Source organism: Siphateles boraxobius, unplaced genomic scaffold (assembly GCF_051911475.1).
Source record: "Siphateles boraxobius isolate OS27281-9 unplaced genomic scaffold, OSU_SipBor_1 13, whole genome shotgun sequence".
In the NCBI taxonomy this organism is placed as follows: Eukaryota; Metazoa; Chordata; class Actinopteri; order Cypriniformes; family Leuciscidae; genus Siphateles; species Siphateles boraxobius.
In genome coordinates, this window is record NW_027508733.1 from 14,612,544 (window position 1) to 14,629,402 (window position 16,859).

General features: G+C 37.3%; 2 protein-coding genes and 1 pseudogene across 4 annotated transcripts in view; 2 read left to right on the forward strand and 1 right to left on the reverse strand.

Annotated features, from left to right (window-relative positions):
• Positions 1–16,859, forward strand: part of LOC143735439 (uncharacterized) — a 136,818-nt gene that overhangs the window by 98,557 nt on the left and 21,402 nt on the right. The gene's annotated exons all lie outside the window — the stretch shown is intronic.
• On the reverse strand, positions 1,564–9,764 carry LOC143735459 (natural killer cell receptor 2B4-like). 2 transcript variants are annotated; one of them, XM_077225639.1, is made up of 6 exons: positions 9,610–9,764; positions 7,890–8,219; positions 6,067–6,363; positions 5,843–5,935; positions 5,626–5,725; positions 1,564–5,396 (listed from the first exon to the last, which is right to left on the reverse strand). In XM_077225639.1, the coding sequence occupies exons 1-6, from the start codon at positions 9,674–9,676 to the stop codon at positions 5,357–5,359; spliced, it is 927 nt and encodes a 308-aa protein (XP_077081754.1). In that variant the 5' UTR covers positions 9,677–9,764; the 3' UTR covers positions 1,564–5,356. The 2 variants fall into 2 exon arrangements, with proteins under 2 accessions (XP_077081754.1, XP_077081755.1); XM_077225640.1 differs by lacking the exon at positions 9,610–9,764 and adding an exon at positions 8,696–8,835.
• On the forward strand, positions 12,338–15,411 carry LOC143736339 (uncharacterized; annotated as a pseudogene).

Below are 16,859 nucleotides of genomic sequence, written 5' to 3' on the forward strand. Positions count from 1 at the left end.
GGGCTCTGGGCTGGACGGCGCCAGCGGTGAGGGCTCTGGGCTGGACGGCGCCAGCGATGAGGGCTCTGGGCTGGACGGTGCCAGCGGTGAGGGCTCTGGGCTGGACGGAACCTGCGGTGATGGCCTCGTGCTGGGCGGAACCCGCGACAAGTGCTGGACCAGACCAGCGGCTCCGGATCAGGAACATGGCAGGGCGGAGGACGGTGTCGTGGAATTTGTTGACCACCTCCTCCCCTGCAACCTCCCCTAGTTCCGGAGAACTTGGCCAGACGAGTCCCCTCGAACGACTCACCATCTCTAACGGAAGTGGTCACTGGAGATCTTGCCGCCGCAGTTTCCTCAGTCTGATGGGCCCATAAAGAAAAACATTGAAAGATGTTTAACCGGGGCGCTTCCTCCCAGGTTTGCGAACCTCCTCTCCGTGGTCCCCTTCCTCCCCCATTCATAGGAGGAGGGTTACGGAATCCCGAACTACTGGATCTATGCATGGTCGAGTCCTTCTGTCACGCGAAGCACACAAAAAGGTAGATCCAAATGCAGTGTTTATTTAAAGGGTAATCCGTACTCACAACCAGTCCAGGCAAAGGTCAAAATCCAAAAAGCAGTCCATAAACAAGAAACAAAACAAGACAAGACCTCTGAAGTGCAAACAGACATTTAAGCAAGGACTCGAGAACTAACACAGAAACAGACAGGGTATAAATAGACCAGTGCAAACAATGTGAGTGGGAACAGCTGTGTGTAATGATCAGTGATGAGTGACAGAACAGGATGATGGCAAATGTAGTACATGAGGAAATGTGACGATCAGGGAAAGAACCTCTAGAAAACCCAGGGAACAAACCAGACACTGTGACATGTGTGTGTTCAATAGTTGCCAGGAGTCAAACTGATATCTCTCTTTCCAGACAAGGTTAGATATAAGAAAATGTGTTTCAAAATTCACTGTCATGATTACCCTGTGTCTGTGTCCATATACTTTTTTCTTAGTGTTCAGTTCCTGTGTGTGTTTTTTTTTTTTTTTTTTTTTTTTTTACTTGGCCGTAGTTATTCATTTTTTCATTGATTGGAGATCCCCTGTTCATGTTCATCATCTTGTGTATTTAAGCCCTTCAGTTTCTTCTGTTATTGACTTGTGTTAATGTACTTGCATGGTTTGTCTTTGAGACTCATTACTCAGGATATTCTAGTCAAGCCAATACCTGACATACACTCAATGCTAACAATACAAACCACAAATTTATAACTATATTATCATAACAGTGCATTTGAATTTTTATTTATTTATTGTAATACTGCCATCCATATACCAGACACCAACCATCATGTGCCGGAAGATGCTAATTTGATTCCCAGTACTACCTTGAGACATATATAATGGGAAAAAGCTGTTTATCTAATTTGTGCTGGAAACAGTTACAGAGACATTTCTCCATTACCATTTCCCAAGCACACATCAGAATCACTTTTGTACAGAGTTTCATCATTACAGATGTTATGTAATCATATATTACCTTGATATCCTTCTGAAACCCATCAATTACACATCTGCATTACACATAGTTTGCATCAAGGCAATGCTCAGAGAGCTTTATTAGGGATCATAATCATGCTGGATGTCACAACACAACAATTATCTGTTACACTTTATTTTAAGGTGACATAATTTACATTGCACTTACTCTAGTAAGTACTGAGTAATAATATTTAACTACATGTACTTACTATAGAGTTACTCTTAAGGTTTGGTTTAGGGTTGTAATTATGCAAAATTTACTGTTATTACCATGTAGTAACGTGTAACTACGTCACCTTAAATTTAAGTGTTACCAAATTATCAATTGGATAAAGCTCACAAACAAATTAACCAATGCAAGTATCATTACACTTTATACTGCTTTTTTTATCAGATTCATGATGAATTTAATTAAAAAGTGTTGAACAAAACAATGTGCTCTACATCAGTGGTTTTCAGTCCTGGACCCTGTGTCCCGATGTGCCCACTAAATAGTGAGATTAAAATAAGTATGCCTCCAAGCATGTAGAAAAGAGAATCCCAAAACTCCAAACTCAAACAAAACTTTTTTGTCAGTGGTATGTCCCAAAGCTACTACTCTTGTGCTATATTGTCAAAAGCATCAACATTTTCTTCACAAGAAAAGTAAAAACTTTCAGGGCATATAATGTGAATTGGGATGCAGCACAGGATGGAAAACCACTGCTCTACATGGAACAAACTATATGTTCATAAACACATTTGCATACATAAGATATCAAGAAAAAAAAGAAGTTAAGACTATCATCCTTCAGCAGCAAAATGGTTGTACGGTAATGTTCACACACAGTTTGGTTATTTACGAGAGCAACAACCGCATTCTGTCCAACAACCATTATTGCCACCATGATGACTCACTACTCTCGTTTACTATTTTCTACATTGGGTCTCATTAAAAATTATTTTAGAAGCTAGAATTTGCATTTGCAATGCAAGTTTATCTAACAATTTGAGAAGAATGTACATGACAGAGCCCTGTGCATTATGTTGAAGAAACAAGCATTCTTGCTGCATTACAATTCAATTATTCTTGAAAGGGAATGTTCGTGTCTTACACACAAAAGTCCAAGTGGTCATCATCACTTTTCACACACGTGAGAGGTGGTGATGACCATTCCAGGACCCACATCTCTGCCCAAGTGCACACTGTATTTCTGCAAACTTAGACAACTACTAGATAGGGCTACGTTTCCGAAAAACCATTGTAAGCGAACAATGGTCGCAAGTTTGATCATTAGCATTCTGGTCATACTGAGTGGATGTTCAGTGAATAGAGACAGTGTTCATGCACATAGTGGGATGCCAGTTTAGCCCCTTTCACATAGAGTGTTGATCCCAGAAATTTGCCATAGAATCGCTAGAGTGCCTTCTGTGTGTACACAAACACGTCCTGGGATCGATCCTAAGATGGGGACCTAGTAATATTGCCAGGATCAGTCACGGGATGCGCCATGTGAACAAAAGGCAGGACCAATGCCATAAGGGGTGACAGACAAAACACTAGGACTCAATAGGGAGGGTCTCAATGGCCACCGAGACAAGGGAAAAGGTTTTAGTAAAAAATATTTTGTATTTGTTTTATAATGAGGGGTGTGAGGGATAACCCGTTTACATGCGTGAGCAGAAAGAGTTACTCCTGTATATTGCAATATCCCGATGTAAACGGCGACGCACGGTTGGCGTCTGGACGTATGAAATAAGGGCGATGATGTCATTAAAAAAATGACAAGTTATAGTGCTGCAGATATATCAACCTGAATTAGCATGCTAAATTACTAGCCACGGACCGACAGGTGTCATAATACCAGTTTCGGCCATGGGAGGCGGTATGCGGGCAACATAACCACCAGCCAAACTCCAATACACGAATAACTCGCACGGCTTGTGGGCGTACTTGAACCTGATGTGTTTGATAGTTAGCTCTACCCACAGATCCGATCGGGTTCACACCTGTCATCTACCAGAACCCGTCTCTATCTAGCTGATGATAAAATGTAACATTAGCTAATTATATTATGTTTATTAAATTGCTTTCCTGAGGTAAATCTGACATATTTGTTCTCCAGCTATGTTATTGACCTCTGCACGCTGATTTTAAAAAAATTGGTCGATATTATGTATGAGGAATACATTTTGGGAAGTTGTAGCCTACTGTATCTTTTAACAGTGTTCGTATTTTTTTACTATTAGCTAGTAGAGATGATCGGTTCACGTGCGCTAGGGATCTGTCGTGTAACATTTACAAGCGCCAAAACGGTATTTATTGTTTGAATTGCATTATAAAATTGACAGAATCTGAGAGCTGAGATTTGTTTATATCATAACTAACCTGCTCTGTCTAGTCTGTCGGTCTCCGTGTCCTCTTTGCTTTGCGATTTTTCTGTGCGTGACAAAATTGATGTGTAGCGTCACGTGACTGAGAGCGTGTGAAAAGTGTCAATTGTGTGTGTCTCACTGTGAATTCGTGAGAGTTGGCAGCTCTGAATGGCGCTAGCTTCGTCAACAACAGCGAATGCTGTCTGTCAAATTAATGTAATTCAAACTAACAATAATAATGTATATGAACAAAACGAATATGAACATATTCACTGGTAAAGGTGAAGGGGAGTAGCTTGAAGATGTCATATTTAAAAATCACTTGACATCAACCAACGTTCCCCTGGAGTCAAAACGTCCTCTATTAGGAGTTGGCTCGGCTTCGGCTATGGCTCTAGGGTCGTTTTGAAGGTAGGGGCGGAGCATAGAGACTATGGCATTTCTCGTTTGTTACTCTAGAGTAGACCAACTCACTTTCTGAAGGTATACTGCCCCCATCTGGTATGGAATGTGGAGTATGAATTGATTTTTTGGCGGACATGACAGAAGGCACCTTTAAAGAGGTATTTTACCACGGGCAAAATGGGATTTCAATTAAATTTAGATGTGGTAGAAAGGGCCATTTCTGATATCGGTGCTGACTGACTAAAGAAAATAGAGAGAGAAAAAAGTCTTCTCTTTTGCAAAATTATTTTGGAAACTTTAACACCCATAATGCACTGGGCATGTTACCATACAAGGCCACACACACCAGTCTGCTAGATAGGCTTACCACAGTCAAATACCATCTTGCTTTAGTAGAAAATACTTCTTAGCAAAATACTTGTTTAGTCATAATGATGTTGACTATTATTCCTGGGTGCAAGAATTCAAAGTGTAAACATACACATTTTCTATCATTTAACACTAGTTGAAGAACTAGGCATGTTGAATTTCACTTTCAGTGAAAGTGCTTGTTAAATTAGTTAAACTGTAAAAATAAATACATAAATATTTAAACAAACAAACTATTTAAAAACAAATCAAATGCTTAAAAGCTATGAAAGTTGCTTTAAATAAAGCAAATTGTTGTTTCCATGCAAGGCTCTAACAATGTATTGAACATTGCAGTTGTTGCCTTAACATTGAGTTTAGAAATTGTATATTTTAAAGATCAAGACTCATTGAGTCTTTATGTAATAAACACTGATACGTTCAAGTATTTATAATCTATGAAGTACTCTTTACTATACTTTCCTACATGGGAATATTTGCTGCACATTCTTAAGGAATTGTTGTTCCACAGCCTCAAAATTGAGATCTGGACTCATAGATCATTAAGATCGAGACTCATCGAGTCTGAAAACATTGATATGAGAAGAATATGACATCATATGACATCATATCCTTTGCACAAAAAGCACTTAAATATTGAAAAGAAAACCAAGCTAACTAAAGAAAACCATACCACAAACTATCACTCAGATAGTTTGCATGAATGTGCCTTTATTTATCAGAAGAAAGTGAGCTCTTCTCGTTCAGCATCCTGAAACAAAGGGGAAAAAAATAACCAAAAAAAAAAAAAACGTGTTGAAAGCATGATATACTACAACATAGTCATTTACTTTTGTAAATCTGAAATGTATCAAAGTTGAGAAAATGGATACTTGCTCTCCTTGCTGTTTCTATACTATTTCACACTCATTTACTCAAACACCAGCATCAACACTGAATACATAAAATATGGACCATGGAGCTTCATGAATCAATCTTACCTTTTTTTAGAATCTGGTTCAGCCTGTTTTAGCATTTCTACAACTGTCTGAGCTTCTTCCACTGTATTTGCACATAGTTCAAAACCACATAGTTGGTTTCCTAAAAAGTTAATTTGGATATAATTATTTCTCAATTGTTAATGTCAACTATAAGTACTTAATGAAAAAGCATTAATACAATTATTCCTGCTATACAGAATCTGAAGGAAAATCTTACCTTGTTGTGCCGTTCTTTTGTTTTTCCAGTAGAGAGCATAGCTACCAAGTCCAAGAAGTGCAGAACAAATAAAATAGACTACAGCTGAATAATCTAAAGTGGAAAGTGGTTAATTAACTTTGGCCTTCAAATAACCAATAGCAAAGATAAAGAAAATATTTAATATGTGATATTTAATGAAACAGAGCAATTCAGTAAATAGATATTGATCTCTGCTGACATACTTGGACATTCCTTACAGAGATCCATATTGAGATATTGTGTCTGGTTGCTGATGGGATTGTTGATCACACAGCTGTATGTGTTTTTATCCTGATATTCCACCTCCAGAGGTAGAGAGAGACTGATGCTGAGATCACACACACTGATGCTGGACAATACACTGATTCCTTTGTACCAGGAGAGAGTCACATCACTCACATTCAACACTGAACACACCAGTGAACAATTCTGACCCGATGATCTTTCTGATGAAGAACACTGAGAAGAGTAACTGGTGATGACAGGAACAGGCAGAGGAGCTGGAAAACAAGAAAGAAAAAAACTATATTCACATAGCACTTTTTATTTACTTTCTTAAACATTAAACATTTAAGCCTATATTTAAGCCTAAATGTAAATGATTCGATCCAACATGAGACAAAATTATGATTTTGCGTTTTTTTCAGAACCTCTCAAATAAGTAACACAATTATAGTATTAGCAAGATAAAAAAAAGCCCCACTTTAGTAAAAAAAAAAGAGTTAATTTATTTGTGAAACATGCCTGTTCTAAGATTACAGCTCCAGGATGTACAACATTATTTAATAAAAGTTTATTTTAAATACTTAGTTATGAAATGTCACAAGTGATATAGGGCCCTATTTTAACGATCTGAAACGCAAGTATCACACGCGAAACGCAAGTAACTTTGTGGGAGCGGATCTCGGGCGTTGTTGTTATTATACCGGCGAGATAAATTACTCTTGCACCCGACGCAAATCGAAAATGGGTTGGTCTGAAGTAGCTACATTACTCATAGGTGTGGTTTGGGCGTAACGTGCAATAAACCAATCAGAGCGTCATCTCACATTCCCTTTAAGAGCAGGTGCGCAAGTTCCATGGCGGATTGCTAATATAACAGCAGATTTGCCAGGCGCACGCCAGGAGCGATTCATAGCCGAGGAGACCGACGTTCTCATCAGGGCCGTAAAAGACAGAGAAGTGACATTGTATGGGGATGGGAGAAACCCACCCAAATTAGCTGTGTTAAGCTAGATTTATGCGTATTTTTTCACATCTATATTGACACCACAATGATTTCCCTCGTGTGGTAATATTTTTCCTTATAATTATGTATGGTTTGCAAAAATGGAACTGCTGTGTCTGTGTAGATGAGAGAAGCGTATGTGTGTTGTGCACACGCTACATTATGGCCAAGTAGCCTATGCGCCCTTAAAATAGGATCTGAATAACACGCCACTGACTTAAGACTAGGTTTTTCCTGGTCTGAACTGAAACTGCAAAAAAGAAACTGCAAAATAGCACCAGGGAACGTTTGCGCCAGAACACGCCTGTGCGTCTGTGGAGGGAAAAGTCCGCTGTGCGTCGGGTGCAAAATAGGAATGATACATGCGTCGGTGTCCAAAGTCAATTGCGCTGGGTGCAGCCCATAATGTTAATAATTCCTATTCCTATTCCTATTCCTATTCCTATATATTTACTGATAACCACTACAATCATGCAGGTGGTAAAATAGAAGTCACATGATGAATGAGTTAATTATAAGCTTGTGCACAAAACATGACCAATACTCATACAGTAGGCCTATATAGATGTATGTATAGATGTTATACTGGGTCATACACACAAAAACAAAAAAATTCCATCAGGGTAACGAGTCACACATAAAAATGCAATAAAAATTAGCTAACAGAATTTTAGGACTTATTACATTAGCTTATGAGGTGGCTCATGTTTTTTATTAAAAAACATTTTCTTATTGAGGTGTGTAAATGAATATAGAGTTATTACATGTGCACAAGACAAAATAACGGACTTTACTCACCATAGACAGTAACATTGAATCTCTTGTATAAAGTTCCTCTGCTGCTGATGATCTGTAGTTTATAAAGTCCAGTGTGTTCAGTGCTGATGTTTCTAATGGTCAGAGATCCAGTTTGATTGTCCATCTGCAGTCTGTCTCCGAATGTCACATTACTGTCAAACATATCAATGTCCCGCTTGTAGATTTCAGCTATACGAATCTCTTGAGGTCCAAACATCCACAGAATCTGTTCATCACTCTGTATTTCAGTAACATCAGTGTTTAGAGTAACAGAATCTCCCTCCATCGTTAACTCTGACTTCACTTCATCTGTACCAGCACCAAAAACATCTAAAACACAGAAACAGATTGAAGTTTACTTTAATACTTCTACAAGAGACAAAAACCTTGTGAACCTAACCAGCTGAGGACCAAAATCAAATATAATTTGCCAAGAGACTGTTTGCATTAAATATGTGTAAAACTCCAAAGCTGCCATAATTCTGGCTAAATGCTGTCTAGCTATTATTAAGTTTAAATATGTTTCTCATTTCCGAGCATGTTGCCAGTAACTCTGTACAAAACTGTACAAAAAAATATGTACAGTGCTAAAAATTTGTGAGTAAAGACTTTGAATAAAGCATGTAAAACAGGAAATTTCATCAAAAAGCATATTTACAAATCCCTGAAAAATCATAGAAACAAAGTGAGTCACCAACATCAACATGAATCACTGACACGATCTTAAAAAGACCTTCTCTTGGAAATAGTTTGTAACCAAGGCTAATATGTAGACAGCATAATAAAATACAACACAAAACACCGACGTGTGGAATGTGTTCAGTTGTCTTTGCTCCAAAGCAGACGCTGTGAAGTAGGCTGTGTGAATTATGTCTGCTGCCAACATTTTAAAAAAGCGATAAATCTGCTGACTCATGGGCAGCCATTTTATGAAAGCCAGTGAATCATAATAGCCACGGGACAAGGACCATTGCAGTGTTTCTAAAACGTGTCGGTATTGAAAACCAACGCTTACAATATTTACAACACTGCTATAAAAAACAAACTGTGCAATCAAATCACATGATCTGAACAATTAAACAAATTTATTGTATTCAATTTAAACAACTGTGTTCTGTTTGCATGCTCTTGTTTTGTTTTGTTGTTCTGTTCATGTTCCTTTGTTATTTTCTGATTGTGTGCATCTTGTTAGTCTGTTGTTACTGTGTATATACGCTCTTGTGTTTCCAGTGTTTATTTTTTGGTTGTGTTTTTTTGTTCATGAGTTCCTTTTTTATTTTTTATCTGTTACTAAACATGAATAGCTGTTGATGTGCCGCCATTTTGTCCCTCCTCCCGATGGATTATTACTGTTTAAAGAGACACAAGTGCTTTTGTTTCTTACTTTTTCTTACAACTGTATCTTCTGTAATAGTTCGCAAAGCTTGTTGGAGAACAAAACGTGCACCAACGCATACTACTAACACTGTGTGACTTCATTAGTCAAAGGTAAATAAGAACTGTCAAAGACAGTGTGGTGAAATGCGGTTTAATTATTTACTGTAGCTAATAGCTCTTTGGCTTTGAGACTGTGATAACATGCCATAACATAATCTACCTCTCTCTATTATGTGAAACAAACATCTCATATCAAATGAAATGTATGTTGCCTGAATCACAAAAAAATATTCAGAATCAAAGCTTTTATGAAGATAAAGTCATAAAAACCAACAATTCTTACCATTCATGTCCAACATGCCTAAGCACAGAAACCAGACAGTACAATAGAAAATCAAATTGCTTTTCATTTGGAAATAAAATAAAATATCCAGTGAGTAAAAAAAATTCCCTCATCAAATCACGCAGCTTTCTGCACAGACAGTGACTTGGAAGATCATGTGATGTCAGAAAGCAAAACAGGTTTGACAGTACACCCCCCACTTTTTTTTTCTTTTCTTTTTTTGCACAAGGTCATTCTAAAAAGAAACATGCATTGCACTGAAACGGCAGCAGGTAATTTGTCTTTAAATGAGTTTGCAGTGTGAATACAGTGAACACAGTGTTACTCTGTTATTCATACCAGCAGCACCATATAAAATATTGCATCTATCACTCAATACTCATATTGACATTCAGCACATTCACAGTACTTTGGTGGAAATACATATGGTAATTTTTTCTTTCTTTTTTTACATCAAAATAAGGTATGTTCTACACCGTTGACTCTATCCGACACCCGTTTGATTTTTGGTCGATTGAACGTGGAACTGGAGTGCGCCTGAAACGCTGTAGGCTGTTGACACAAAACATGCATAATGACACCTTTTACAAAACAATTGCAAACATTTTCATTAAAAGTGGTTTTGTAATACAGGTTTTGTAAAAAAAAAAAAAAAAAATTTTGGGGTTTCTGTTGTTAAGCAGGGCTTGGAAAATATAGGTTTATTAAAAGCAATTAACTATCTACTCTCCTTGTTGCTCTCCAGGTTTGGACACCTTGCTTGTGAAAATAGTACAAAAGCAAATAAAATAACTGCGAATAACTTTGAAAGTGGCATGGTTGTTGCCGTGCAATTCACACAGACTCAACAAAACTGGACAATAGTAGATTGGAAAAACGATGTCTGGTCAGATGAGCCTCGAGATCTGCTGTGACATTCAGACTGTAGGGGGAGAATTTGCTGTAAATAACCTGAAAGCATGGATCCATCCTGCCTTGTATTTACAGTTCAGGCTGCTGGTGGTGTAATGTTGCATATTTTCTTGGCACACTTTGGGCCTCTTGGTAACAAATTTTTGTCCTTGTTTAGAATAGAAAAGAATAGAATAGAATAAATCTTTATTGTCCACCAGACTGGAATTTTTTCTTTGACTCACTGTCAGGGTTCTGTCACTTCTGTCTAGTCTATTTCTTGGTTTTGTGACAGAGCTCTGACACTGTTTGTCTTGTGTTGTGTAGCACACGGCTTGTGTTTTTACTAGCTGTGTGCTATCATGTTGTCATGTTTTGTGTGAACACGTGGCTTATGAGTGTTCTCATTGGCTGCGTGTTCATGTCTTGTTTTGTGTGAGCACATGGCTTGTGATTTGTTTTACTGGCCATGTGCTTGTGTTTTAGTCATGTTTGGTGTGAGCACATGGCTTTTCATGTATGTTTCCTTGTGCCATGTGCTCTCCTGTTGATTGTCTAGTCCCTCCCATCTTGTTACCTGATTGATTCATTTGCCCCACCTGTCCTCCCTCGTTACCTGCTTTGTTTGTTCTCCCTATTTATTCTCCTTGTGTTTTCAGTCCTGTGCTGTTTCACCATCGTAAGTATGTTGACTTTTGTTTTCCCCTACTGGGTGGTTTTGTTTGTATTAGTTTTATTTTTATAAATGAAAAGCATATTTTTCTGCGCTTGAGTCCTCGCCTCATCTCCTCTACCCCACACCTGACACTCACCAAACATACAGTACAAGACAGATAAACATACAGTACAAGACAGATAAACATACAGATGTCTCAAACATAGTAAAAGGAGTATAATAAAAATTTAAATATAAAATATCATGAAGAAAATAAATATACTTTAAATACGTTAAGATAAGATCATAGATCTTATTCAAGATCATAGTGGCATTTGGGATAAAAGATTTTTTTTAAAGTACTTTTAGCCAGAGGCACCCTAAAGCGCCTCCCAGACTTCAGAAGCTCAAACTGGCCAGAAACAGAGGGTGAGTACTATCTACAGTGATTTTCCTAGCTTTCTTCCTCAGTCTGTCAGTGTATATTTGGGTTTTTTCTGTTGTTAAGCAGGGCTTGGAAAATATAGGTTTATTAAAAGCAATTAACTATCTACTCTCCTTGTTGCTCTCCAGGTTTGGACACCTTGCTTGTGAAAATAGTACAAAAGCAAATAAAATAACTGCGAATAACTTTGAAAGTGGCATGGTTGTTGCCGTGCAATTCACACAGACTCAACAAAACTGGACAATAGTAGATTGGAAAAACGATGTCTGGTCAGATGAGCCTCGAGATCTGCTGTGACATTCAGACTGTAGGGGGAGAATTTGCTGTAAATAACCTGAAAGCATGGATCCATCCTGCCTTGTATTTACAGTTCAGGCTGCTGGTGGTGTAATGTTGCATATTTTCTTGGCACACTTTGGGCCTCTTGGTAACAAATGAGCATTGTTTAAACACCACAGTGTACCTGAGTATTGTTGCCATGTTACAAACCTCAGATCATCTCAAACTGGTTTCTTGAACATGAGTACAATTAGTTCATTAAACTCAAATGCCCTTACAGTCACCAGATCCCAATCCAAAAGAGCAGCTTTTGGGATGTGCTGGAACGGGAGATTCACATTATGGATGTGGAGCCTACAAATCTGCAAAAACTGTGTGATGCTGTCGTCATGGACCAAAATCTCTGAGAAATGTTTCCAGCACCTTGTTGCCACTGAAGGCAAATACATAAATGGCAAATGTATAAAAAATATATAAATGAATGTTGTTTGTGTGTACTTAGTATAACTATTGGCTGAACTGAAGCTTGTTACTGCAGTGACACAATGACTTTATCAATTGTTGATTGGCTTTTTTATGTAGAACGTGGGAACTATCCGCCATTTTGCGCTTTGCACTTTGTTCCAATCAAACTAACCATCTGGGGTGCTTCTCAATCGGAAGGCTGCATATCTGGACTGCCGTCATCAAGCTCCATCTATTAGGCCACTTCATTTTAGAAGGTTGCTTGGAAGACAGCCTTCGTTTCACATCCTTCATTTGGCTCAGACACATTTTAAAGGATGTATCAAGTGTCCTTGTCCTCCAATCACCCACAATCCATTTCATATTTTCCAATATTCCCAAAAAAGTAAAAATAGAAATAAATAAGCACTGAAGGAGACCAATTTAATAATATAATGCAAGACTAAAGGAGATAAAGACAACATAGTTTGTTTTTCTTGTAAATTAATCATATAACACTAAAATGCCTTAAATGTAAACACTGGGAGACCATAGATGCATTAATTAAAAGTAAACCACCTCATTCTAGAGTTTCATGCTAAGGAGGTATCTAGCATAGAAACATCAAAATGACTGGCATTGTAAGGACGCATATTATAAGCACCCATGAAACCAATGCACAAATGTAGCCTTTGAGCCACAAGACATTTCGTTTCCTGGCACTGTGTCGGTTTCTAAACACAAGCTGCTTCCACCAGCCTCAAGTTCTTATAAATTTGCCTCTTCATATAACTACACCAATTCATTATGGTTTTATAGGCTGTATTAAGCACATTCATGAGAACTAGTCGCTTTAGTTATTGAGCGTGAACAAGTAGCCTATTTTGTCAGTCCCGCTGGAAATTATATTTTTAGTTTGTTTGAATTGGAGAATTACATGATGACAGTCTACATTAATTTACTGGATTGTGTGCTTTACAATTGTTGCACCTTTTTGGTCCATTTTCATTATGTTAACAACATGACCTGGAAAAAAATTAAGTGGAAAACACTTTTGGCAACACATGTGGACAGAAGGTATCAGATCTAACGGCTAAATCCTGTTTCGCTCGCAGCTGCATACAAACCTCTACCAGCTTTATCACGCAAACCACAATTAACAGGTATATAATAGCCTATATAATTTAAATATATTAATATGATGCTTTATTTCTTATGTTTGTAAAACATAAATAGACAGCAAGAAGGGAACTACTTTTTCTTTGTATGTAGAAACGTTGCTTACAGGTTTTTTAAAAAAGTAAACGAAACCTAAATGGTATTATCAAGGGCTAGGTTTCATCTTCACCCCATAGAAGTAATGACGTCACCAGTCATTGGCTGAATTTCAATCCGCTTTACTAATACCATTACAGATACTCACAGGTATACTAGTCGATACGATTTCCAGCATGTGGCTTGGCATCATATTTTTCATTTGTTTGGAGGGTGAGATATGTCTAATTATGAATATACTGCTTTTTGTAAAGTCTGTTCAATAATTTGTTTTTTTCTTTTAGTTTTTGAGTTACTTCTGTGATCAAGACCAATATTGTTCTTGGCTTTTGCAATACATGTTAACTAAAATTTTAAACAAAAAATTACTTTGAATGATTTCAGTCCAGAATGATGAATCACTCCAGATAAGCACTAAACCACATTCTGTTACTTATGCGTTGTCTTACCTACACTTGTTACCAATGCAATTTATTCTAAAAATAAATCCTTCATGTTTAATTGCTCCTGTTGATCAGATGGATTTTTATTTCAGGTGTGTTTGTTGCTTGTACAGATGAAGTGAAGTCAGTATCAATGATGGAGGGAGATTATGTTACTCTAAACGCTGATGTTACTGAAATACAGAGTAAAGATCATATACTGTGGATGTTTGGACCTCAAGAGATTCGTATAGCTGAACTCTATAAGCAGATCATATCTGTATATAACAATAGAGAGAAACTCCAGATGGAAAGTCAAACTGGATCTCTGACCATCAGAAACATCAGAGCTGAACAATCTGGACTTTATAAACTACAGATCTTCAGCAATAGAGGAGCTTCATACAAGAGATTCAATGTTACTGTCTATGGTGAGAATTGTTGTGTTAATAACTTGTGTGTAATATATTTGGTAACAGAAAGGGCTCTGAATGGACTTTTGATTCCAGCACTGCCCTGAGGGAAAGAAAAACACACTTTTGTAAAAGCTCTCTGATTTCTCTTTTAGCTTATGTAACCATTCCCGTCATCACCAGAAACTCTTCAGACTGTTCTTCATCATCAGTGTCCAGATGTTCACTGGTGTGTTCATTGTTGAATGTGAGTGATGTGACTCTCTCCTGGTACAAAGGAATCAGTGTATTGTCCAGCATCAGTGTGTCTGATCTCAGGATCAGTCTCTCTCTCTACCTCTGGAGGTGGAATATCAGGATAACAACACATACAGCTGTGTGATCAACAATCCTATCAGCAACCAGACCACACATCTGGACATCAGTGAACTCTGTCACACATGTGCAGGTATTATTTATTTACTGATTATATTAAAGATTATCTGTGGCATCATTTACTGATCTATTTTTTATATATATTTCTTCTGCTAAATTTATTTAATGAATATTTAATGAAAATTATCAGATTAATTACAGATTCTTAATCGATTCTGGACAGTTTTCAGATATCTGTCATTAAAAAAAGTATTTAAAAAATAAATGTATGCTTTAATTTTTGCTTTACGTTCTGTTGAGTTGCTCTTTATTAAGGTTATCAGCATAAAATATTCATTTTACTGTCTCAGATTCACTGTTTAGTGGCTTGTTTTATGTCACACCCAAAGAAGAGTTAAAATACACTAATAATTAAGTGTTCTCCTGTTTCTTCCTTCAGACACTGTCCACTGTTGTGGTTTTACTGAAGCTGTAATCCGATTAGTCATCTCAGCGCTGGTGGGCGCGGCTACTGTTGCTACTGTGGTTTATGACATCAGATCCGGAGTGAAACAGAAGAGAAGGGAGCAAATACATGAGGACTCTAGCAGGCAATGTTTTTGAGAAAGGAAACAAAAAACCTCAAATGTCTAAGTTTATGTAGATGAATACAATATGAAAAATATATCAAACCATTACAGTAAAATCTGTTTGTGGCCAATAAAAAATAGGTACATATGGGCATAAGCATGTATGACTTTAATATAGTCTAAACAGATTTTTTTTTTTCTTTTTTTATAAAAATGAAAACATTTATACACATTTATTAGAGAATAATGGAGCTTGAAACTGAAGGGGCACATCACAAATTCTTTTTTTTTTCTTCTTCTTTTTTTGAGCGGAAAGTGAAAGACATAATAATTGAAACATCAGACATAGTGAAGACAGTCCACATTTTTTACATTTGCAGCAACAACAAAAAAAACTGGGGGGTTGGGGCGCTGACGATTTAAAGGAATTCAGTCAGCAGGCAAAGTTTTAAGGGAGTGAAAGTATATTATAAAAGGTTGCTATTTGTTTTGAAAAGAACTACAGCTGGCATACAGAGAGCATCTGATCTTTTCCAGCTCAAGAAAATAAATTATCACCCATATGGAGGCTGGGTGGACTTCCAAAGAAATAAAATCCTCCGTCTAGCCAATAAAGAAGTGAAGGCAAGTACATCTAACTGTTTGGATGTAAACCGTGACCAAACTTTGGGAACCCCGAAAATTGCAGTGGTATGGCAGACATCAACCTTGATTTTAAATATTTTGGACATAGTCTCAAAATAGTTGTTGCAATATTTATGAAGCATTGTACACACAAAAAACATATGACTCAGATTACAGGGTGACATGCGGCATCTATCACAACTGTCATCAACGTTGGAATAGATTGCAGAAAGCCGAGCTTTGAAGCAATGAACCCGATGAAATATTTTAATTTGTAGGTTGACTTTCCACACGATCGCTGTGTGTAGTTTCCGTTGCCAGGTAAATATTTCTACAATTCCTCATTTCTGGATTGTTATGTATGATTGGCCGATGATTTTATTCTATGAATTGGATTTTTAATTATTGTTTTTATTACCTGGTCAATAAATTGTAAACATTTGATTTTATGAAGACTCTGAAATTGTTTTCCCGAGTATAGATTAAACGGAATCGTATGTTACCACAAAGTCTGCATCAGATTAGTGACGACTAATATTTGGCGCTAATTCAAGTGTAAGCTACTTGGTTCGCAAAGACAAGAAGTGAATTTCCGTTTAGGGCAGCAGAAATGTTTGACCAACCTAAATTTGAGTGTGTCTTACCTCTGCTTTAAATTAATGTTACTTTAGATAAGTGTACGTAGGAAACCACGGCATGGCCAATCCAAAGCTATTATAAGAGAAGTAAAGTTGGTCGACTTACATCTATAGGCCTGTATATCTCTGCCTGAAGTAAACGTTACTTTAAATTAAAGTGTATGCAACCAGGGGTGCTATACCAAAGTATCTTTGATTGTGTAAGCATGAATGCGACCGA

Excerpts from the sequence above, each read along its gene's own strand:
- LOC143735459 (XM_077225639.1), bottom strand. The coding sequence starts at position 9,676 with ATGAAAAGCAATTTGATTTTCTATTGTACTGTCTGGTTTCTGTGCTTA. Across the intron at positions 5,936-6,066 it reads TCTCTGTAAGGAATGTCCAA|ATTATTCAGCTGTAGTCTAT; the intron begins GTATGTCAGCAG and ends TTTCCACTTTAG. Across the intron at positions 5,397-5,625 it reads GAACCAGATTCTAAAAAAAG|GATGCTGAACGAGAAGAGCT; the intron begins GTAAGATTGATT and ends CCTTTGTTTCAG.